A 25,038-nucleotide genomic window follows, 5' to 3' on the forward strand; every position below is an offset into this window, starting at 1 on the left:
GGCTCTGACCAGGCTGATTTGCTTAAATTTGGGTCTCTGCCTCAGCTTGGCTGTGCTGTGGGCTAATGCTGTCGCTTCTGTGGTGCTGATGCCACCCCAGGACGACAGGTGTCAGCAGTGGAGTCGAGGTTTGGGTGCTTTTCCCCAGCAGCGGAGGGGTTTTCCTCGCTGTGCATGCTGGGGGAGGGTATTTATGGGGCAGACGTCATTGGTCAGGGTCTTCTTCTTCCTGTGTGGCACCCACCTTTAGGGTGACCACCAATCCTGAGAAGATCCCAAGCGTTGTTCCCTTGAGAGGAAGCTGTTCGGTGGGGAGTCCACCTGAGGAGAGCCAAGAGAGGCTGGCGATCCAATAGGGTCTCGACAATCCGCCGGGGATCAAGGTAACCGGGTACTGAAAGACTGGACATTGGTCACCTATCAGTCGGTAACCTAACTACTAACTACCTGAAGGAGATCCAGGCGAAAAATCTATTAATGATGATTATCTCCGCTATCTCAATTCTAAGGAGGGTCTGTGGCAGAGACTTTTCCCTAATTTCCGAGTGCTACTCTGGCTGCCAGGTCAGTGAGAAAGGCCTGTCCAGGTACACTATACCCACTCTGGCTATTGTTATGCCTGAATCTGCAGTTTCTCCTTCTACTGCATCTTTACTCTTCACCTCAAGTTTTATTGTTTTTACCCCGCCGGGTAATAAAGAGCACAGAAAAAGACACGTTGTGGACATTCCTTTACTGCTCCTTTCACCATACACCCCTAGACGGCGGAGGAGCCACGAGGTAACATGCCACCCAAAACAAACCAGCAGCTCCTTTCGGGGGTAGTGCTATATATATATATATATATTTATTTATTTATATTTATTTTTAAGTATGTTTTTCTTAAATTCTGTTTAGAGATTTTGCAAATAAGTTATTTTTCTTCATAAAATTGGACCAAAATTTATACTGCTTTTGGTAAAAAACAAATCATTGCATATTATTTACAGTGCATCCAGAGTGTGTTCATAGTGCTTCACTTTTTCCACATTTTGTTATTTTTTTAGCCTTATACCAAAATGGATTAACCACTTAACAACTGGGCACTTAAACCCCCTTAATAACCAGACCAATTTTCAGCTTGCGGGGTTCTCACATTTTGAATGACAATTACTCAGTCATATGTACCCATATGAAATTTTTGTCATTTTTTTCACACAAATAGAGCTTTCTTTTGGTGGTATTTAACCACTTAAGACCTGGACCAATATGCAGGTAAAGGACCTGGCCCCTTTTTGCGATTTGGCTCTGCGTCGCTTTAACCAACAATTGTGCGGCTGTGCGACGTGGCTCCCAAACACAATTGGCGTCCTTTTTTTCCCACAAGTAGAGCTTTCTTTTGGTGGTATTTGATCACCTCTGCGGTTTTTATTTTTTGCGCTAAAAACAAAAATAGAGTGACAATTTAAAAAAAAGTCAATATTTTTTACTTTTTGCTATAATAAATATCCCCAAAAAACATATAAAAACCTTACCGGTAATGATATTTCTACGAACCTTCCAGGACGGCACACCTGAGAGATGAGGGCTCCTCCCTACAGGAAACACAATCAATTGACAGCTTGTTATAAGTCCCCACCCTTCCCCTTGATCCCCAGTATGTATAAGGCCCCATACACACGGGAGAATTTATCCGCGAATACGGTCCAGCGGACCGTTTCCGCGGATAAATCCTCTCAAGGATTTCAGCAGATTTCTATGCGATGGCGTGTACACACCATCGCATTGAAATCCGCGCCAAATCCTCTGGCGATGACGTGTCGCGCCGTCGCCGCGATTATGACGCGGCGACGTGCGCGACGCTGTCATATAAGGAATTCCACGCATGCGTCAATTCATTACGACGCATGCGGGGGATCCCTTCGGACGGATGGATTCGGTGAGTCTGTACAGACCAGCGGATCCATCCATTGGGATGGATTCCAGCAGATGGATTTGTTGTGCATGTCAGCAAATATCCGATCTGCTGGAATCCATCCCAGGGGAGATTTATCCGCGGAAAAAGATCCGCTGGCGTGTACACACCATAGGATTTATCCGCAGAAACCCATTTGCTGGGATTTATCTGCGGATGGATTCTATGGTGTGTACGGGGCCTTAAAGTAATCCCAAACTGGTTCATAAGGGACATAGTTCCCTGTATTTACTTACCACCTAGCGATTAGCTTATCTTTTCCCTCCACTTAGGGCAGGAAGTAGGCCGCCGTCCTGGAAGGTTTGTAGAAATACTGTTACCGGCAAGTCTAACGTAGGTTATCTCCTATCACCTTCCAGGATTGCACATCTGAGAGGATAATCAAGTAACCACAGGCATACCTTCAGGGTGGGACCACAGCTTGTAGGACCTTCCGATCGAAAGCCAAGTCTTGCTGTGACAACATTTCCACACGATTGTGCTTCAGGAAAGTATGTTGACTGGACCAGGTGGCCGCACTGCGGATTTGCTCCCAGGAGGCCCCTGCTTTTTCAGCCCAGGAAGTTTCTAGAGATCTGGTTGAATAAGCTTTTTTCCAGAGCATACATAAGCCCTGGAGATAGCTTCTCTTCTCTATCTGGAGACTGAGGCTTTAGGTGACCAGATTTTTAAAATGAAATCCAGGGACATATTTATTTTTACTAGTAATTCTCTGCCGTAGCCGCCCGCCTCACATCCTGTTAAGTCTTGCTCTTCGGGGCCCAGCTACTACTGGGTGGGGAGTGGAGGAAGATCACACTGCCAGGGAAGGCAAGGAGATAAGCAGGCAGGCGGCTGACGGGGACTTGAGCCAAGGGAGTAGAACATGCGAGCAGAGCTGAATAGGCATGCACCCGAAAATAAAGAAAAATTCCCTCCGCTCCGACCAGCACATGATCATCAGAAAGGGGCACATATAATGGAAAAAAAATACACCCCCTAAGCTAGTAGGAGTGGCAGAGCGGGGGGGTGTAATTCAGATTTTTTTTTATTCTGCGCTGACTGTCTTTGAAATTGCCCCAGCCCCTGTTCAAATCCAATCCGGGGACAAAACCAGGGACAGACTTGGTCCAGGGACAGTGTCCTCAATCCGGGGACTGTCCCCGGAAACCGGGGATGTCTGGTCACCCCAACTTAAAGTCTATGATCTACCAGAATACCTTTCATTGTTATTTGTTTGTTGTTAAAAACAGGAAGACATAACCGTAATCTGTCCAGTACATATTATAACGATTTTTTTCTGACAGGAACAGTCAAGGATAAAACGATGGGGCAACGAAGGCCAAGGAGTGGGTTACTCACAGCAACGATGGAATCCTTACCCTGCAGGTCACTTATTTGATATCACTTGAAGCCTCACTGTCATAGAACCATTTGTGTTACCCATAGCAACTAGATAGATACCTTCAACCATATTCCAGCTGTCAGCAGAATTTGTCACTATGGGCAAGGCAGAGACGGTTCCTTTTTAAAGTTCGATTCATGCACATGATACCTACGCAAATGTGTTTTTTTTTTCCCACTCCCTCCCTCATTTAATTTTGAGAGAGGCATATAGGTAATGGGGTACGAGAGCTCACTCTTGTCCCCTCATAAGAATAGAATATGGAGGGCACAGGTATTAATAGTTTAAGAATTGGGCACTGAGCACTTTAAAAGGGGGACTAGGGGGGAGGAGAAAATAAAGGATTAGGAGGAGGTAGGAGGGCCCCATACTGTTGTGTTATGTGTAATTGTTTATTGTTGTGATGTATATGTATGAAATGTTGAATTTATTTTAACTGAATAATTTTTTGTATGCTTATTGACAATGTAAGGTAAATTGTATTTATGTATTTATGTTTCAAAAAAATAAAAAAAATAAACAAATTGAAACAAATGTGTTTAATGAACTGTCTTGCTCTATATTGATTAGGCCCTGCTTCAAACAACCCATATACTTCAGAACAGAATGTCCCACCGTTAACCCAGCCAGCCGAAGAAGTAGACATGTCCGAGTTCCGCAAAGTGCTGCTTAAAGGAGAACCAAAAGTTTTAGGAGTAAGTATATGAACACATTAGAAATATTTAAATGGTTAGTCCACCAAAACTGATATTTCTGTTTCAGACATGGGCATGCTGATTTACATACCAGCTCTCTAAATCCTCCCTTGAGTTACTAGGTCCATCAATCTACAGCCATTAAAAATAAGTTTGACTTTTGGACCATTCTGTGCTTTCAAAGCAACTTCACTTCAATGTGTCATAGATTCCTCAAGATGCGGACATACTACACATGTGAGAGATAGAGATGATTGGCATTATAAAAAAAAAAAAAGGAAAGAGGGAAGGAGAGAAACTTTGCTGGTGTATCCAAAACAAAACAGTGTTTTGGATGGACCTGCTGTACAGAGACAAAACATTTGTCGTTTAACATTAAAGTATAACTAAAAGGCAAAATGTTTTTTTAGTTTTGTATGGAGTATAAAGAGATTAGAACCCCTGACAGTGTTTATTGCTGCCGGTACCCCCATTAAAGAGATTCACCCTATTTGTCCTGTTTACCACCATCATTGAAAGTAAAAAAAAAAGCAAATTATGGATTGTGTTTGTGACAGGAGTCACTTTGGGCAGGGGGGCTTGTGGAGCCCAGCGTACCTTGGAGAGCACTGGAAGCTCCTTGTCTATTTCCCCACTCCCCCCCTTTCCTCTCCACCAGTAGCATGACACAGGTGGATTCAAACTTCTCATCAGTAGACTGTCTTTGGGCGGGGCTGCTGGAGAAATTCCCCCCTTCTCACAGCTAATCCAAATAGACATGCATCCCATAATAGGTTGCTCCTAAGGCAGACACAAACAATAAAACAATGGGATACAGGCACTTAATAAACACACACCAACCCCCACCCCACCTCAAACTATCTAGCAATGGTCTGTGAAATACTCTTACAAGAGTCTAGCAGTCTTAAAAGATGAAGGATATTGCTCACAAATATTGTCCCAAGTGAAAAGAGCCCCTTCACTTATTCAGCACAAACCCCACACATCCACACACACAGAATCCAGGACAACAGTGTCAAAGGGAAATGCTGAGTCCGGTGTGGTTGTACAGTGAGTTGGGCTAGGTAGACCCAACTGGATTTCTCGGTCACCCTGTGCCCCTAATAGACACCGAGTAACTTACACATAGGAGGGGCCGGGGAAGCTGGCAAGGAGCTTCCAGTGCTCTCCAAGGTACGCTGGGTTCCACAAGCCCCCCCAAAATGACTCCCGTCACAATCCCCAAAAAAGTAATAGAGAGGAAATCTTATAATGGGAATACTAGTTCTGCCGACCTGGGAGTACCCAAGGAATTCCCTTATTTTACAGGGTTTTGGTCTCACTTCCTGTTTGGCTATGAGACAGAAAGTGAAGGTGACATTATTATTTTTTTCACCCCAATAGAGCTTTCTTTTGGTGGTATTTAATCACCACAGAGTTTTTCATCTTTTGCGATATAAGCGGGGAAAAAAGGAGCAAATTAAAAAAATATATATTTATTATAACATTTTCCAAATAAGTAATTTTCACCCATAAATTTGGGCCAACATGTATACGGTTACATATCTTTAGTAAAAAATAACCCAAATTAGTGTGGATTATTTAGTCTATGTGAAAGTTATAGTGTGTACACGCTATGCTACATGTCATTGAAAATTGATCAATCCTGATGTACTGACTATCTCATTTCTTGAGGCCCTGAAATGTCAGGACAGTACAAATACCCCCCGAATCCTGCTACAAATCTAAGGGAGAACGAAGATTTGCAGTTCAAGGATCTCTGCATGGAAGAAAACCATTGGGCTTTTAGGAAAAAAAACTAAACACCCACCTCTTCTGAAGCATCAGGACGACACGGGATGCAAAAAGTGCCTTGAGATGATTTAGTTCGCATTTGTAGCGCTATACAAGTTACTCACTCACTCAAATGTACAATTTAGAAAGAAAGAAATTTAGTAAGAGGCATGGTGAGTTTTTTTAAGTTGTAATTTTTTCCCACAATTCTTGGGAAGATTAACAAATAGGATTTTTTAACACAGCTTACATGTAAAACCCTTTTCTTGGGACTACATCACAGGACACAGAGCCTTAATTACTTAATGGGTTATGAAGTCACCACAGGTGATTGGACACTGGTAAACCCAGTTAATATTGAGTCCCTTCCCTATATAACACCTCCCAAATGGAGAGCACCTCAGTTTTGTAGCAAAGCAATAAGTGTCCCACGTTTAACTCCGAAGAGGGGCGGGAGCTCTGTGTCCTGTGATGTATTCCCAAGAAAAGGATTTTACAGGTAAGCTGTATTAAAAAATCCTATTTTGTTGCTCATACATCACGGGACACAGAGCCTTAATTACTTAATGGGATGTCTCATAGCAATGCTAAAATGAGGGGATGGAGACACATCAGAAATAAGACCGCCATTGGGCCAGAGGATCTATACTGCTGCCTGCAGTACACTATGTCCGAAGGCGGCATCCTCGACCCTCTCACATCTACCTGGTAGAACTTAGTAAATGTATAGACCGAAGACCAAGTAGTAGCCTTACAGATCTGAGCCATGGAGGCCTGGTGATGCACTGCCCATGAAGCACAACTGCTGTAGTCGAGTGCGCTTTCACCTGAAAAGGAGGAATCTTCTTTTCTAAACCATAGGCCTGAATAATGACTTGTCGAATCCAACATGCAATAGTAGATTTTGACGCTGCCTGGCCCTTCCTTGGGCCCTGTGGCAGAATAAACAGACAATGAGTCTTTTGTATCCGAGCCGTAGCTTGCAGATAAACTTTTACCGCTCTTACAACATCTAGAGAGTGCAGACTCTCTTCTTCCGCAGACTGCAGATCTATAGACTATATTTTGATTCAGATGAATTCCTGAAACCACCTTGGGTAAGAAAGTCGGGTGAGGACGCAGCACCACCCTGTCATCATGAATAAACATATATGGTTCTTTACACAAAAGAGACGCCAATTACGATACTCTCCTTGCTGAGGATATAGATACAAGAAAAACCAGCCTCTTTGTCAAAAGACTTAAAGAAGCATGGTGTAATGGTTCAATGGGTAATTTCTGTAAAACAGACAATACCAAATTCCAATCCCATGGTCACACAGGAGACTTAACCGGCGGATTCAGGCGTAGTGCTCTCTGAACAAAGGCACGGACTAGGGAATGAGAGGCAAGCGGTTTTTGAAAGAATACCGACAAGGCCGAGATTTGGCCTTCGAGAGTGCTCAAGGCCAACTTAACATTTAAGCCCAACTGAAAGGCAAGAATCCTATTAATGACATTCTAACTAGGATGCCATCTTCTGGGTTCATACCAGGAAACATATGCCCTTCCAGATTATGTAGTAGAAGAGCCTGGAGGCCGGCTTCCTAGCATTAACCAGAGTGGATAGGACTGGACCTAAGAGCCCACGTTTTCCCAGAATGTGGGTCTCAACAACCAAACCATCAAATTTAGACTTTGTAAGGCAGGATGCAATATTGGACCCTGTAATAGTATGTCCGAGCATAGTGGGAGAACCCAAGGTATTCCTCCTGCCATCCTTATAATTTCTGTGTACCAGGGTCTCCTGGGCCAAGCCGGGGTGACCAAAATCACCGGCTTTCTTTTCCTCTCGACTCTTTGAAGGAATCGTGGGAGAAGCAGAACTGGAGGGAATCCATAAATCAGGGAATATTGATCCCATGAAATTGTCAGGGCATCCGACCCTTGAGCAAAAGGATCTCTTGTGCTTGACACAAAGCTGTCCAGTTTTGTGTTGAACCTGGAAGCCAACAGGTCCACATCTGGGGTACCCCATTTTTGACATATGATTTTAAATATGTCGGGGTGTAGAGACCATTCTTCTGGACTCAGCTATTGGCGGCTTAAAAATTTCACCTGCCAATTTTCGGCCCAGGACAAGATGTGATTCACCTCTCTTTGAGCATCTAGACTTCTGGTGCCCCCTTGGTGATTGATATAGGCCACAGCTGTAGCATTGTCGGACTGTATCCGAACAGGACAACCCTACAGTCTGTAAGACCAGACTCTGAAGGCCAGATGAATTGCCCGAATCTGGAGAATGTTGATGGGTAGGAGCTTTTTGGCTCCGGACCACTTCCCCTGGGCAGATGCCTCTTCTAGAACTGCCCCCCAGCCTAGAAGGCTAGCGTCTGTGGTTACCAATTTCCAGGTAACCGTAGTAAAGGATCTTCCTTTTGATAGATTTTGGGGGAGCAACCATCAATTGAGGCTCTGGTGATCCTTTGGAGAGATCATAGGAAGGTCCAGGGCCTAAACATCTTTGCTCCAATCGGACAGAATTCTGCCCTGCAACGGCCTTGAGTGAAACTGGGCGTAAGGGACAGCCTCGAATGAGGCTACCATATTTCCCAATAACTTCATGCATAGAAGGATGAAAGGCCTTCTTTTTTCCTTTATCACTCGGACCAAGTCTCCTATGGCTTTTGCCTTTGGCTCGGGAAGTAATACCTTGCTTTGGGAGTAATACCTTGCTATTGGATGTGTCTATAATCATGCCCAAATACTGCAGCCTTGTGGCCCAAGCGTGCAGCGGACTGATCTATGATCAACAGATCATCCAGATAGGCTGTTACTGCTATGCCCCGTGCCCTCAGCCTTGCCAGGGCCAGGGCAAGTATTTTCGTGAACACTCGAGGTGCCGTAGCCAGCCCGAAAGGAAGGGCCACAAACTGAAAGTGGCGCTGATCCACCGCAAACCTTAGAAATCTTTGGTGAGTGGGGAATATTAACACATGTAGATATGCATCTCTGATGTCTATTGATGCCAGGAATTCTCCTCCCTGGAAGGTGGAGACAACTGAACGGACAGACTCCATGCGAAAGGAACGGATGTTCAGAAACGGATTTAGGCTTTTCAGATCTAGAATAGGTCTGACATCCCCATCTGGTTTTAGAACCGTGAAAAGGTTTGAGTAAAAACCTGATCCCTGATCCTCTGGGGCTAACTCTATGATTACCTCTTGGGACAATAGATGTTCCAGGGCCAAAAACAAAGGCCTTCTTTTTTCTGCATCTTTGGCAATTCTCAGAAAACGGGGTGGTGGAAGTTCTCTGAATTCCAGCTTTAGCCTGGGGACATGGTTTAGATGACCCACTTGTCCTGAACTTCCTCCCGCCAGGCGTTTCCAAATTGCAGCAGCCTTCCCCCTACTCGGCCGAGCTGAGGCGTCCCTTCATAGGGAAGTTTTGGGGGTCTGCTTGGAAGATTTCAAACCCCAAGTCTTTTTCTGCCCTTGGGCTTGGCTCTGGGCTTTTCCCCTAGTGCTAGACTGGGGAGGCCGTCGCCACTGCCTGGAGAATGAGGTTCCAGGGGAAAGAGAATGCTTAAATGAAGGATGTTTACTCTTCTTTTTAACCGGCAATAGAGTAAACTTGCCTGGTAATCTTTTGGATGTATTTATCCAAATCATCCCCAAACCATCCTCCACCAAAGGGGAAGTATCTTTTGCAAGAAACCTTGGCTTCCCAATGTTTCAACCAAAGGGACCTGCGCATGTGTACCAGCAGGAGATTCAAGAAGGATGCTTTCTGAACACAGTCCATAATAGCATCAATCGCAAAACACAGGGCCTTAGGAAGGTCCTCATGAACCTCAATCTCCTCTGTAGGGAGGAGGTTAACTATCTGCTTCATTTGTTCCTTGAGAAACCGACATATACCAATCACTGCAACTGCAGGTTGTACTACAGCACCAGCCATAGAGGAAGAGGCTTTCAATAAAGATTCCAGCTTATTAGTTGGATCCTTAAAGCCCTGAGCATTGTCTATAGGACAGGTCAGGGTTTTGTTTGCACAAGAAATAAATGCATGTATAGCAGGTACCCCCCATTTCTTAGTGAAACCTTCTTCCATAGGATAAAGGAGGGAAAACTGTTTATCTGGGTTAACCCAGTCATCATACATCAAGTTATCCAGCAAGGGATAAACTGGAAAGGAGCATGCAGCCTGTGGGGATTTCCGAGATTCCAAAGAAGAAGCAGAGGACATAGAAGCTTCAACAGGAGGCAATTTGTAAGTGGCACACACCATCTCTGCATAATATTGCACCTGCATCTTTAGCGGCACAAAGGTAGACGGAATCTTCTCCTCATCCTCTGAGTCCTCAGACTGCGCTTGATCCTCATTTCCAGAAAGGGATTTTTCACCCTCAGATTGCTCATCTGATAAGAGAGCCAGAGCAGATGAAGGGATCTACCCCATTTTCTGCTAGCTTTTAAGGAGGTCGCCATTATAGTAGAAATCCTTCCTTCCAAGCCATCCAAAGCAACTTTTAAAGGGTCCTCAGTGACGTATACAGGAGCTGCCATAGGAGAAGCTGCAAAACCAGACAGGGGCACTTGATCATCCTGTGAGGCTGCTACCAGACTCACAGAGGGGGGTGGTAAACTGCAGGCAAGCTCAGAATCCTTAGCCATAAGCAGGGATTTCTTGGTGCCTCTTTAACTAGCCCTTGTACCTCTTCTGGGGGACATAATCCTTACTGCAAAGCAAAGGTACTATCCACAAAGTGCAATCACTGTTGTACTATAGTCTTACAATACACAAATATTAGCTCACTGCACAACCTGAGTAGAAGTCCTAGGTTTGCCTGGTTCAATCCACAGGGATGCTTACATCCCACAGCTCTGTGTCCATGCTGCTTTACAGAAGGCTCTGGCTTGCTGGGCCTTTTAAACAAGCCTCTTGGTGCTTGCACACATGTGTGCCGTGCCTGCGCATGGGCACGAGCAACCACGGCCCTCCTCATCTCCATCTGCCTATAGACAGTACAAAGCGCGCTCTCTGCGCGCGCCGACCGTCTTGGCGGCACCCTAACGCGAAGAGGAAGGAGAGCAGATCACTGGGGCTTCTTGGGGGTACCCCGTATGCGTTTTTTGTGGCAGAGCCTGCAGCGGAGGAGGTGAGTGGTGTTTAACTGACCGACTTCACTGAGCGTGTCCTGGATGGCTATGTAAGAATACAAAATGTAGTGTAAATAATACTGCATCTTCAAAAGTAAGGATGAGAAAAAATATGCTAATGTGTGTTAAACACAATGTGCTGCTGCAACCAACCAAGTAAGATAAATCTTGGAAAACAAATGTAAAAGAATAATGGCTGCGCTGCAATGTAAAAAAATGCATAAATTACAAAGCGTGAAAATCTGTGATTGAAAACAAAAGACACCCTGTATGTGTATTCAGGATCATCTACTCTTCACCCTCTAGTGGAGGAGAAGTAGATGAAATGATAAAATATAATCCTAAAACCTAATGAGACAGTGCCTGTCAGTGGAACATCTGAATGACACTAGGCACTCGCAGGAAACTGTCACATCTAAGTGCGGTTTGTAAAGAAATATATAGATGGATGATAATGTAAACAAAAATTAGGTTCAATAAAAGTTTTATTAGAATTTTTTTGACAGAAATCAAAGAAGACGGGCACCGGTCACAAAACATTGGGTGGGCCGGTCCACCCTGTAGTAGACAGACACATTCCACAACATTAAGTATAACATAACATGGGCCCCCTCGCAAGTCCTGAGAAACATTTACACAAACAGCCCTGTCGTTTATCTCTATGTATACTGCTGTTGCCTACCCCCGCCCGGGCGCCCCAATGGGAACCTGCTGCGCCCTAGGCTAGGAGAAAGCAAGAGGATAACTTATACATGTCAGGGGTGCTATCATAAGGAAGGTAGCGGGAGGACCATGTCTCCGGATCTGCAAGGTGAAAGCCAAGGGGGCTAAACTAAAACAATAGGAAGATAATCAATAACCTTGGCCCAACCTAGCATGTTGGTGAAAGGCCAAATGATTAACAAGAAAGATAAGGAAGTAAAAAGTCAGATAGAGAGGACGGAGAAGGGAAAAGAGAGAGAGAGAGAGAGAGAGAGGGGAGGGTAGGAAGGATGAGGGTGGGGGGGCAATGGGGGAGAGGGGGGGGTGTGTGGTGCGCCCGATCTCCCCGGGCTCTGGACCTGTATCGCTTATTTAGGTCCTCTTAGGCCTATCAGGGCGGAGAAGAGCTCGAGTCAAGTGAAAGTAGTGTCTTAAATGCATCTGAGGAAGAGTAATGCCTCCATATTCACCACGTAAAGGAGAACTTGGCGTGTTTTTCTAGGGCCTTAGCTTGGAGTAAGACATCAACATGACTCCGTTCATTTCATTAACCCATTCCGCTAGGGATGGGGGTGAGGGGGATTTCCAGTGCCTGGAGATCAGTTGCCTACACGTACTGAGACAGAATCTAAGGAGAGTGTGTTTCTGGAATTTAAAGGTCCCCGGAAGGATGGACAGCAGGGCGACTGCAGGGGAGGGAGAGAGGGGTTTACCATACATATTTGAATAGATCTGAAATATCTGGGTCCAGAATGGACGGATAGCTTCACAGTCCCACCATATATGGATATACGTACCGATAGCAGAGTTGCATCTCCAGCATGAGTCAGATGCCGAGGGAAACATGATCCTAAGGGCAGACGGTACTCTATACCACCGTGATATGACTTTGTAGTTCTTTTCTCGAACATAACTCGAGATAGAGGATTTATGTGTGTAGTAAAAGGCTTTTTGCCAGGCTGCCTCGCTGATGTCAGTCCCCAGCTGCCTCGACCAAGCTGCAGTGAATTTGGGAAGAGAAGTACTCATGTGATCTAAGATCATTTTATATATTAGGGAGAGGGTATGACGTGGGGTTTCTGGGAGTAAGCATAACTGTTCAAATTCCGTCGGGGGCCTATGTATCTGTCTCGAGTCATAAAGTTGCCTACAATAAGTGGTCAAATGTATACGCGTAAGCCAAGTCACCCTCGGTAGGGGGGAGGACTCGTCAGCCACAAAAGAGCCCATGCCTGCATTGACGAATTGTTGGGCGGTGGGCCACTGGTCCCTCCTATAGCCATTGAACGTATGGGCAGACTTGCCCTCTGGGAGTGCCGGGTTGTCGAACATGGGGGTCAATGGACTCGGGTCAGTGGTCAGGGCGAAGGCCGCCCTCCGTCGGTACCATACTACCAGAGCGTCCCTGGTCAAGGGTGACAGACCTGTGAGAGCTTTGTGTGTTCCCTTGTGGCCCCAAAGGAGGGCCCGAAGGTCTCTGGGAGATAAATCCTGTTCGATCGAAGTGGCTACTTTGCTCAGTGGTCGAGGGAACCATTCCAAAATCCTCGAACAGACCACTGCTGCGTGATACCGCTCGAAATCCGGAAGACCCGCCCCTCCTCTAGTGATGGGAGAACAGAGTAGCTTATGTTTCAGTCTCGGGCGGCTGTCCCTCCATACAAATCGTATTGACATCGATCGCAACGCCCGAAAGAACGTAGAGGGGAGGGCTATCGGTAAAGCCTGGAACATGTATAACAACTTGGGCAAAATGTCCATTTTCAAGGTGTTCATACGCCCGAACCAGGACACCGGGAGATTCAGGCGATCCTCAGTGAGGCGCTTGAGTCTATGCAGAAGAGGGCCATGATTAAGGGAGTATATTTCTGAGAGATCAGCTGGTATCTCCGTCCCCAAATAGGTGACAGATTTAGTCCGCCATTGGAAAGAGAAATTGGATTTCAGGACCGCCAGGACGGGTTGCGACAGTGAAAGATTCAGGGCTTCTGTCTTGGATAAGTTAAGTTTATAGTTACTCAGAGTACCAAACCGGGTGATCTCAGCCAGAATAGAGGGGATGGTGATATGTGGATGAGTGACGTATAGCAAGGTAAACAAAAATTATATGAAATTAGAGTCCAAAATAAAGTCCAATAAATCCAGTGCTCATAAGTTCCTTTCCAAACGTGAAATGCAATAGTGATAAACTAGACACCCAAGGAAAATGTGATGATCCCCAATGAATAGAAAAGCCGCCACCACTGAAATCACCGCTTACCAGACTTCCTGATCTCATATGCGAGATCAGAATAGCTTATGGCTCATAACCCAGCCACGGTCTCTGCTCTTCCCAAACAAATTCCTCTATTGTCCAATGCAAATGAATCCCGGTATGAATGGAAACTCAATCCGCCAATCAATCACATGAGATAGAGCAAAGAGAGGAGAGGCTCACATAGCGTAAATCAGCTTAAAAGCACTTTATTTTAAAAACAAAGATCCACTCACATTTGTGTAGAAATATAAATAGCGTGTCAATATGTAGAAAAGCCGGCCGGCTCTCACAGCCCGTACGTTTCGGGACTCTGCGTGGTATAGTATGCGGTATCGTCAGCATGCTGCTATGTAAGAATACACCAGGTACGTACTTACTCACTCTAGTGGTGAAAACCAGGTAAGACATCCTACTCACAGAAGATAACATTTATTAAAAAAAATGATCCTGTCTTACCTTATCCCTGCTGCAGGAATGCTACTAAAATTAGACCCAGCCTTCACCCATCACGGCGGGTAATGTTGTGCCAACCTTCAGGTTTTCATGGGTTCTTACTTAGAGGAACCTCATACCTGGACCTGTAGAAGACTCTGCCAGTAACTTTTCGTGTCACAGTTGCATTAGTACACCAAAGCCTGGATCCCAGACCTCCGCAGAGAGACATTACAAGCAAACCTATCTTCTTTACACGAGGCCCGGGTACCACCCATCTTAGGCTTTTGATATCGGCCCGAGGTATGGATCCGGTTATAGCTCCTAGGCCTCCGCAGAAGTCCATCAAAATAGCTTTTTCTTCTTAGCACATGTTCAATGTGACCAACCACCTTAGACACTGGTGAAAAAACTGAGGTTCTCTCCATTTGGGAGGGGTTATATGGGGGAGGAACTCAATTTTAATTGGGTTTACCAGTGTCCAATCACTTGTGGTGACTACATAACCCATTAAGTAATTAAGGCTCTGTGTCCCGTGATGTATGAGCAAGAAATATATTTTTTTATACAAGTTATTTCTCACACACAGCATGGGCATACTTGCAATTACACCCCAAAACACATATTGCTACCTGTCCTGAGTATGCCTCACAGCCTGGCCACGTACACACACAAGTTTTTGGAAAATGTGGAAAAAATAAATAAAAAGATTGTGTGAGACTTACACAGCCTGTCCACATACAGAGGCCCAACATCCTAGTAGCACCATCAGGCGTTTTAGGAGCATATATTTCACATATAATTTCCCGAAAATAACACTTTTTTTTATTGGAAAAAACGATTTTATTGAAAAGTATATGCACGGTACATGAATCGACAAACCATTGTGGCCAAAAGAAAGGTAATACATAAACACATTTGGTTATCCGAGTGACACAAATGTATAATCACAGCAGGGGGTGGAGCCAGCACACCCTAAGAAAAAGGATACAAAAGAGGGAAAAGGAGGGGGGAGGGGGAAGTGAGGGAAAAAACACATCACGCACACGTTTCACCATCCGTCAACCATCTGCCCCAGACCTTCTCATACTTAAGCGGACACCCTTTATGGACATAAATCAGTTTCTTATATGGAAGGGCATCATTGATCTCTTTTTTCAGCACTGAATTGTGGGGGGTAGGGCCTGCATCAAAACACGGGCCACCACCTTTCTCGCCAAGAAAAGTGTCTTGTGTAGAAAGGTACACAGATGTTTGTTAGCGTCTAATTCCGGCAGCAGACCGAGCAGGCACATCTTTGGTTGCAGAGTGGCAGGAGAGCCTATCTCATGGTGCAGGAACCATATTACTTGCATCCAGTATGCTTGGATAACTGGGCAGGACCATATAAGATGGTAAGAGGCTGGGGTGTGGTCGCAGAGGCGGCACCCTGGATTGTACATGGGTTTGAAACGCGCTATCCTCTGAGGGGTCAGGTATGTCTTGTGTATAATGTACAACTGTGTGAGACGGTTTGACAGTTTGGGGGAGACTTTTTTCACGCCCTCCAAAATTTCATCCCAATCCTCATCCTTAACTAGTCCAACGTCCACCTCCTACCTAGTCTTGGCAGCATAGGCCAAATCGCAATAAGCGTTTATTGATTGGTTTGCGCAAAAGTTATAGCGTTTACAAAATAGGGGGTATTTTTATGGCATTTTTATTAATATATTTTTTTTACTAGTAATTGCGGCGATCAGCGATTTTTTTTCGGTACTGCGACATTATGGCGGACACTTCGGACACTTTTGACACATTTTTGGGACCATTGGCATTTTTATAGTGATCAGTGCTATAAAAATGCATTGGATTACTATAAAAATGCCACTGGCAGTGAAGGGGTTAACACTAGGGGGCGGGGAAGGGGTTAAGTATGTCCCTGGGTGTGTTCTTACTGTGGGGGGGGGTGGCCTCACTAGGGGAAACACTGATCCTCTGTTCATACATTGTATGAACAGAAGATCAGCATTTCCCCTGCTGACAGGACCGAGAGCTGTGTGTTTACACACAGCTCCCGGTCCCCGCTCTGTAACGAGCAATCGCGGGTGCCCGGCGGCGATCGAGCCGGGCGGGCACACGCACGGGAGTCGGGTGCGAGCGGGGCGCGCTCCTCCGGCGGAGCGCACGCGCCCCTAGTGGCCGCTCGAAGAGCGGACGTATAGCTACGGGCTCTCGCCCAGGAGAGCCGACCTGCCGCCGTATAATGACGGTGGCTGGTCGGCTAGTAGTTAAGCAGCTTGTATACAGTACTCACTGATTCACTGTAGAATGCTTTCCTGTGCCTGGGCTTGCGGTATCCTCTCCAATGCCTCTTGGTGCCCTGGGACCCATAACCTGTTGTCAGAGTTTTGAAATTACGTGCTGAAAGCTTTATTGGATACAGAAAACGGTTTTACTTTTATGGAGGAATATCAGAACATATTTTACAGCATTGTCTTTATCATGGAACAGGAACAAGGAGCATAAAAGTACATATAAACACAATAAGGATGGTACTTCCTCTGATTACCTTACCATAGATACACAATACAGTGCCACCTGCCGAATAGATGGGTATAATGCATACAGTAATGTTCACAGTATAAAGCAACTTCACATTACTTGCCGTTATTCTTTCAACATTTGTAAGTATATAATTTTTACAACCCATCCACTCCATGTGAATTAATTATTACTATTACAGGTTTATAATTTGTCAAATTTCATTTTATAGATACCCTGTCAGTAGCATCCATTGTCGAGGAAGTGAATTAAGGGTCACAAAACGCTTTGAGATTTGTGATGTTTTTCGTTCATTTATTTATTATGGAATTTTTGAGAATGTATGACAATGTGTAAAATTTAAATATTTAACTGACTGTCAAACAGACAAACAATAGCAAACAAGTCTTCTTCATAATTTTAACATTACATGTGAGTTTGTGCACAAGAGCGCTAGTTTTTATACAGTGTGGATATTTAAAATAAAAAAAAATGTATACAGTTTATTGTATTCAGAAGAGGCTCAATAAAGTCCCATGGGCATTTAAAGGGGTTTTAAAGGTAAAAAATCCCTAAATAGCTTCCTTCACCTTAGTGCAGTCCTCCTTCACTTACCTCATCTTTCGATTTTGCGTTTAAATGTCCTTATTTCTTCTGAGAAATCCTCACTTCCTGTTCTTCTGTCTGTAACTCCACACAGTAATGCAAGGCTTTCTCCCTGGTGTGGAGTGTCATGCTCGCCCCCTCCCTTGAGGGGGGAGGGGGCGAGCAGAAGAGTCAGGATGCCCACTAACACACAGCTCCTTTCTCTATCTGCAACGTAGATGGCATCCTGACTCTCCTGCTCGCCCCCTCAAGGGAGGGGGCGAGCACGACACTCCATACCAGGGAGAAAGCCTTGAATTACTGTGTGGAGTTACAGACAGAAGGACAGGAAGTGAGGATTTCTCAGAAGAAATAACGACATTTAAAAGCCAAATCGAAGGATGAGGTAAGTTAAGGAGGACTGCACTAAGGTAAAGGAAGCTATTTAGGGGGAAAAAAATTACCTTTACAACCCCTTTAACTTGCTTTTTCTGCAATATAAGGGATAGAGGCACACATGTCTATGTATCAGACCAAAATCGAGATGGTGTTCCCAGTACTACAGTACATGTACAGTACTACACTCAGTGTAGACAGGGCTGCTGTTAGAAGTCATGGTGCCAAGGACAGCCTACCTGACAGGGCCCCCTCCCAGAAAATATTAAAATTTTATTTCTCTTCCGTTCATGGACGGACACAGCAGCAATTGATCTTTGGTATTATCCTCCCTTTTAGGAGATTGACTATACAGAAAAAAGAGAATGTTAAGTGTTAAACACTCCACACAGTACAGTACCTCCCAGGGGGCGGTTCCCCCGGGTACATCCCCCACACTCTGCTCTGGAGCCCCAGTTTTTTTCTGCCTAGCAAGGAGAATGACATGGCTCCTCTGGGCCCATGTGCTCTGAGGCTTTTTTTGCAATTTTCTTGCTTTTCTTTTTTGTTTTCCCTGCATTTTTGGATCCCAAGATCTACAATCAACTGCCGACTGGGTGACAGGCTGGATCCTCGATCCTTGTAGTCCCCCCAAGTTCGGCCATCGAGCGTGTGCCGGCCTTTAGCTATGCGCTGGGACGTTCACGACATTCCCCGTTGCTTCAGGGGTGGCCGGTGAGCTATACGCTCCAGGGCACACATATGACCGGGCTCTATGTCCGTGTCACAGTGTGCCGGGCCGACAGCGCGGAGGTTGGTTCTGTCCGGGATGCCTCCAGCCGGTGATCGCAGGATGGGTAAGTAGCAGTCCCCTTGCTTTTGCAGGGTGGTGCGGCTGGTGCATTCCTGGGGAGGTCGATCAGGGGTCCGCCCTGCTTTCCTCTCTCCCTTCCTCTCCCTCCTTCCCCGCGTTCTGGGTGGTCGGCCGTGAAGTGGGGGGTCCGCCTGGGGGGCTCCATCCTGTGGCTGGGGGCTGTGTTTGCTATCGGGGGTGCTGTTTCTTGCTGCCATGTGTGCGGGGGGGCCTGCCCGGGGGTCCCGGGTGTTTGCTGGTGTGACTGGTGGTGTTATTACTGCACTATCGCGTCCGCCATTTTGGCGGCACCGGGCACCTTTATTAGAGTTCAGCGGCCATTTTCTTGTAGCCCGCAGGCTCTTTTTGCATGTTGGTGGCCATTTTGGGAGGGCTTTTTACCTCTAGTGGCAAAAAAAAAATCAGCGCGAACGGCTCCAGCACACTTCCTGAGGGACGGCACAGCACGGATATCGCTCTGGGGCAGACAGCAGCAGTACAGTCTGGTCGGGTGGGTGAGTCCTCTGGGGGGTCCCCTGTTCTCTGCTGCGGCCGGGAGGGTGGCCTGTGGGTCTTGCCTTGCAGTCCAAGGGCGGCAATTGGGTGGGTCAGCATGGCATCCGAACCGGATGCTTCCCCCCAGACATGCCAGAGTTAACCCTTAGTGCCCCTGTTCCTGCGGCCTCTGTGGATGCCACGACGGCAGTCCTTGAGGCATTTGTTGCCAGGATCAAAGCAGCGTGTGGCCAGAGGGGGGTAAAAAGCACCCCCTCCCCTCGCCTTCTTCTGGGGATGCCTCCGACACGGAATCGGGCCCCGCTACTGCTCCGGGCCCTGGTTCCGAGGTGTCAGAGGATGCAGGCCTAGTCCACACGGACAGTGAGGATGACTCTGCATCAGGGTCAGCGCATGATAGGGCGCTAGTGGGAGCTCTTATCACTGCAGTGCGGGATACCCAGAAAATTGAGGATTCGGAGCCGTCGGTCCCTTTTGGGTTCCGCAAGCCGGCCCGCACTGCAAAAGTGTTTCCTCGTGTTCCTTATCTGTAAAAAAATGTGTAAAAGGAATGGAATCGGCCGCAAAAGTTTTTTTCTGTTCCAAAATGCTTTGCGGTCCGTTATCCTTTTGAGGAGGACTTCCTGAAAAAGTGGACCTCTCCTCCGTCAGTGGACCCCCCTGTGTCCAGAATGAACAAGGCTACCACGTTGCCTGTAGAAGAGGCCCTCGCTTTCAAGGACCCCGCAGATAGGAGAGCTGAGGCTGAGGCCCAATCCATGTTCACAGTGGTGGGGTCGGCAGTGAGACCGGTCTTGGTTGGGGTGCCGGTTCCTTTACTGGAACGGTTTCAGGGGTTTTACTCCAATCTGTTGGTAGTCCCCAAGAAGGAAGGGGTCCGTCCAATCCTGGATCTCAAGGCCCTCAACTGTTTTGTCAAAGTGCAAAAGTTCAGGATGGAGTCGGTTCGCTCTGTAGTGGCGGCACTCCATCAAGGGGATTTCCTGGCGTCCCTGGACGCGTACTTGCATATCCCCATATGTGCAAAGCACCAGAGATTTCTGCGCTTTGCGGTCGGGGAGGACCACTTTGAATATGTGGCCCTCCCTTTCGGCCTTGCTTCGGCGCCAAGGTGCTCGCTCAGATTCTGGCCCTGCTGAGGCAGCGTGGGATTGCTATTGTAGGATACCTGGACGACCTTCTTCTGAGAGCTTCTTCAAGCTCAGAGTTAGAGGTGGATGTGTATCACTTGCCAGATCCTCTGGGAATTCGGTTGGCTGCTAAATGCTCAGAAGTCGGTGTTGGTACCGTCTCAGCGCCTGGAATACCTGGGGTTGGTCCTGGATTCCTCGGAGGCGAGAGTTTTTCTTCCCACGGAGAAACTACAGACACTGCAAACTGCGGTGAGGCGGTTGGTGACCCAGAAGTGGTCGTCGCTTCACTTTTACATGCGAGTTCTGGGTCTGATGGTGGCCTCCTTCGAGGCGGTTTCGTATGCTCAATTTCACACTCGAGTGTTACAGAGAGAAATTCTGTTGCGTTGGGACAAGCTCCCTTTGTCTCTGGATTACCAAGTCCAAATTAGGACCTGAGGCTGTGTTCATACCAGGCATCTCCAGCTGCAGAAACAAACCCCTCATTGACATGGTTGATAATAATGTGCTGCCCTAAATGGAAGGTGTGAACAGAGCCCAATTGCTCAGTGTTTTCTACCTTAATACACTGAGCACATTAAAGTAAAAATTCCCTTGTAAACTATTTGTTAAAATTCTTATCCTAGCACTTGCAGTTTACAGATTTCAATGCTGCTAGCACCTACTCTTTCAGTGCTAGTACCCTGCACTTCCAGTCTTCACAAAAAAAAAAGAGGTAAAGCCGAGATCCACCCATTTAATAGTCAGCAGCTACAAAAAGTGTAGCTACTGACTTTTAATAAACGGACACCTGTCCCACGGTCCAGCGATGCGGGTGTTGTGAATGGCTGGGCAATCTTCTGGGACCTGTGATGTGTCCCAGAATATTGTAGGGAGGGAGGGGGGAAAGGTGAACTTCCACTCTGCGCCGCGGCGCCAGGGGAGGAAGTGGAAGCTGGGTACCCACTCCCCCCCTAAAAAAAGACATGCCAAATGTGGGGTCACCATTAGGGGTGCTGAATATAATCGATGCATCGTGATTCGGGGGTCCCCGATGCGGCATGGATGCATGCGACCCCATTAATCGATGTCGGGTGACGTCATCCCAACTTGCCCCGCACCTCCCGGGAGAGAGCTCCGAGCGTGTCTAATAAAATACCTGTTTTGCAATACATGCCGTTATAATCCATTAAGTGGCCACTGCTGCGTGTGCTTTTTAAAATATAGAGTGTTTCATACCTGCATTTCTGTCTGTAGACTCTGTATATTCCGCTCATGTGACTGTTCGCTCCGGCTCGCCTCTCACCTCCCACGTCTCTCCTGACGTCAGCCCTGCCGGCCTCTCTTCTGATCTGATAGCTAGTTACAGTACAGTCGGTGGGCGGGGCTGAGAACTCCCACTGATGTCAGGAAAGAGGAGAACGAGAGGCGAGCCAGACAGAGTCACAGTACATTCCGCAATATACAGTTATACACAGACAGAAATGCAGGTTTGAGAAGCTGTGATTATTTTAAAAAACACATACAGCGGTGGTGACTTAATGGATTATAACGGCATGTATTCCAAAAAGGGTATTCTAACAGCAGTATGATTTCTTCTCCTCCACGTGCTCTGTGTTGACATTTCCCTGGGCTCCCAAGTTTGCACATTCCATTGTGTTAACTCCTAGTGTGCAAACGTGGGAGCCCAGGGAAATGTCAACACAGACACAGTACAGGGCTGTTTGCTGCGGATTCTAATCCCTCCTGACCTCCCAGCACCCAAATGCGTATATTCCTGTACCTTGTAGTGCACTGTATTAGTGCACTTCTTAAAATGGAGTTCCACCGTTTAGTTTAGTTAAAGTCAGCAGCTACAAAAAGTGTAACTGCTGACTTTTATTAAACCGACACTTACCTGGCCCACAGTCAAGTGATGCAGCCGCACAGAGCCCCGTACCTTTTCCCGCTCCTCTCCTCAACGCCGTCATATCTAATGTGGGCACCCGGCCATGATAGCTTACGGCTTCATGGCCAGGCGCACACTGTGATCTGCCATTGGCCAGCCAATCTTCTGGGACCCGTGTTGTGTCCCAGAAGATCGCTAGCACCACCTAGGGCGAGAGGAGGAGTCACTTGGCGGCAGGGACAGGAAGTCCCACTAAAAAGAGCACACCCCCAAAAAAAATGACATGCCAAATGTGGCATGTCAGGGGGCGAGGACTCGGAGTGCTTAAAGCGGAAGTTCCACTTTTGGGTGGAACTCCACTTTAAGGAAGGGAGGTTATTTTTATTTAAAAGCAGAGTTCAGTAATTTTTTTGTTTTATTAAAAGTCAGCTGCTACAAAAAAAGTGCATCTTCTGACTTTTAATAAAAAGACACACAATCCAGTGACGTGGCCATCCGAACCCTCCATTCTGTCCAGAGCGCTGGCAATACTACTGTGGGCATCCGGCTGTGACAGCTTGCAGCTTCACAGCCAGGTGCGCATGTCTCACTGCGCTGTCCTGCATAGCCGGGCAATCTTCTGAGACCTGTGATGCGTCTCAGAAGATTGCAGGGAGAAAGGGCCGCCTAGGCGGCCCAAGCGGAAGTGAGAGCTTGTCGGTAATCGTGAGGCATCGCGGAATGGAATCGTTGACCAGATAATCATAATTAAAATGAATTGTGAGACCAGTGAAGATGCGCACCCCTAGTCACCATTACTTAAAGCGGAAGTTCCATTTTTGGGTGGAACTCCGCTTTAACAGTGGACAATGCAGTCTTCAGCCAGTCTGCAGATTTAAAAAAGGGAGAGGAAGGAACAGGGGAGGAGTGTCTTTCCATCCTAGGGCTGTTTCTCTCTATTGATTCACACAGTGTAGGGAGACACAACTCTGGCCTTTGCATAGGAGGGGGGCTCCATAAGACGGTGCAGAGAAAGAAGCAACCCTGAGGCAGAAAACCTAGGTCAGCGATCATGGCGCCAACCTAAACTGCAACATAGGCAAGGATTAAACAATAAAAAAGCTGCATACTCAATAAGTGATTAAATCAACCGCTGAAAGGGCTTTAAAAACTGAGGATTTAATATTACTTTAAGCAAGATTTGGACGTAAATAAATCCCAGCCCTATTTGAAGGTCCCACCCTTCAAAAATTAACCCGTCTCAGATGTTTTATAATGCCAGATTACATGTGCCCCTTTAAGTTTTCTTCTCTTGTCAAGCTCTAGAGCTGCCTACATGCAATTTTACAGCAGCTTCAACCATCTTTAAATCTCAACACAAAACAAATCAAGGTTACTTCCCACCAACAGTTTATATATTAAAACGTGTATATTTATATAATGTGTACAGGGGCAGGATGCCTCTGATACACCATCTGGTTGAAAAGCATTGTTGGAAAATTCACAGCATTTATACCTTTCATAAAATACTGGAAAGTAACTTGGCTTATATTTTTTTTCTACAGGCCGTGCAGCTCCTCATTGCTTTCATTAGTATTATGCTGGGATTAATCATGCTTCGACTGGACCATTACAGTGAACGCTACACATACACATCAGCATATGGGTTCAATTTTTGGAGCGTACCATTTGTAAGTACACACTGATGGTGATATTTCTAACTATAATATCTCCGTACTATTCATTAAACAAATACTGAATAGTAAAAAAATATTTTCTGACCTAATACATACTTCAACCCAGCTGCAGGTGCTTTTGAATACCATAGTTTTCAGGCCCCTGTGAGCCAAAGAGGTGAAGGCTCAATTTAAAAAGAGTGAAATAGGGAGAGAGGAAAATTATTTAAAGCTGAAGTTTGGGTTTGGAGATTTTTACTTGGCATCATTGGTCCAGTTTGGAGCAATAAAATTATGTATATACACCATACCTGTGTGATCCCTGCAGAAGCTAGAAATCACTGTGGTGGGCACCAGTAACTTCTGGGTCTCATACCAAGCAACTGCCCTGCTGCATCGTTAACACTGGAGACCATTTGCTCATTACAGGCACTATTTAGGGAACTCTTTGCAGTTTCTCAATGAATGCAAAGCATTCTCTGATTGGATGAAGTGAAAAGGTGGGTCAGTGATGTCACAATCTCCACCTTGTTCATTCAGAACACTTTACATTAATTTAGAATTATAAAGTGTTCTCTGAATGGTGCCAAGGGGCTTCCTGTGTTCACTAAGCAGGGCAGCTGCTTAGTGCAGGACCTGGAAGCTAGGAGCAATCCATAGTTACATAGTTGGTGAGGTGGAAAAAAAAGACAGTTCATCCAGCTAAACCATATTATATGTGTAAACTATCGACACTCCTTGCTGATGCCACATCCTTACCGCTCTGACCGTAAAGAACCCCCTACGCAGTTTAACTACATAAGGACCGGAAAGGTTTTACCCCCTTAATGACAAGGCCATTTTTTGCGATACTGCACTGCATTACTTTAACTGACAATTGTGTGGTCGTCCAACGCTGTACCCAAATAAAATGTATGTCCTTTTTATCCCCACAAATAGAGCTTTCTTTTGGCGGTATTTGATCACCTCTTGCTTAAATTTTTTTGCGCTAGAAACAAAAAGTTACTGACAATTTTGAAATAAAAACAATATTTTTAACTTTTTGCTATAAAACATATCCATTAAAAAAAAATATCAAAATAAGCGTATATTGATTGGTTCTCTAGTCCCTTAATTAGCTTTGTTACTCTTCTCTGGACAGTCTCCAGTTCCAGCACATCCTTCCCGAAGACTGGATGAGCTCGAAGTTCAAC

The 25,038-nt window shown here is 46.0% G+C and overlaps 1 protein-coding gene across 1 annotated transcript in view; it reads left to right on the forward strand.

The window, feature by feature from the left end:
* The window catches only part of LOC120909264 (membrane-spanning 4-domains subfamily A member 4D-like), a 138,292-nt gene that overhangs the window by 48,749 nt on the left and 64,505 nt on the right, over positions 1-25,038 (forward strand). The window contains exons 2-4 of the mRNA XM_040320999.1: positions 3,241-3,322; positions 3,909-4,033; positions 23,735-23,860. Coding sequence (XP_040176933.1) covers positions 3,241-3,322; positions 3,909-4,033; positions 23,735-23,860 — 333 coding nt within the window. The remainder of the gene's footprint in view (positions 1-3,240; positions 3,323-3,908; positions 4,034-23,734; positions 23,861-25,038) is intronic.

Source organism: Rana temporaria, chromosome 8 (assembly GCF_905171775.1).
Source record: "Rana temporaria chromosome 8, aRanTem1.1, whole genome shotgun sequence".
NCBI classification, from domain to species: Eukaryota; Metazoa; Chordata; class Amphibia; order Anura; family Ranidae; genus Rana; species Rana temporaria.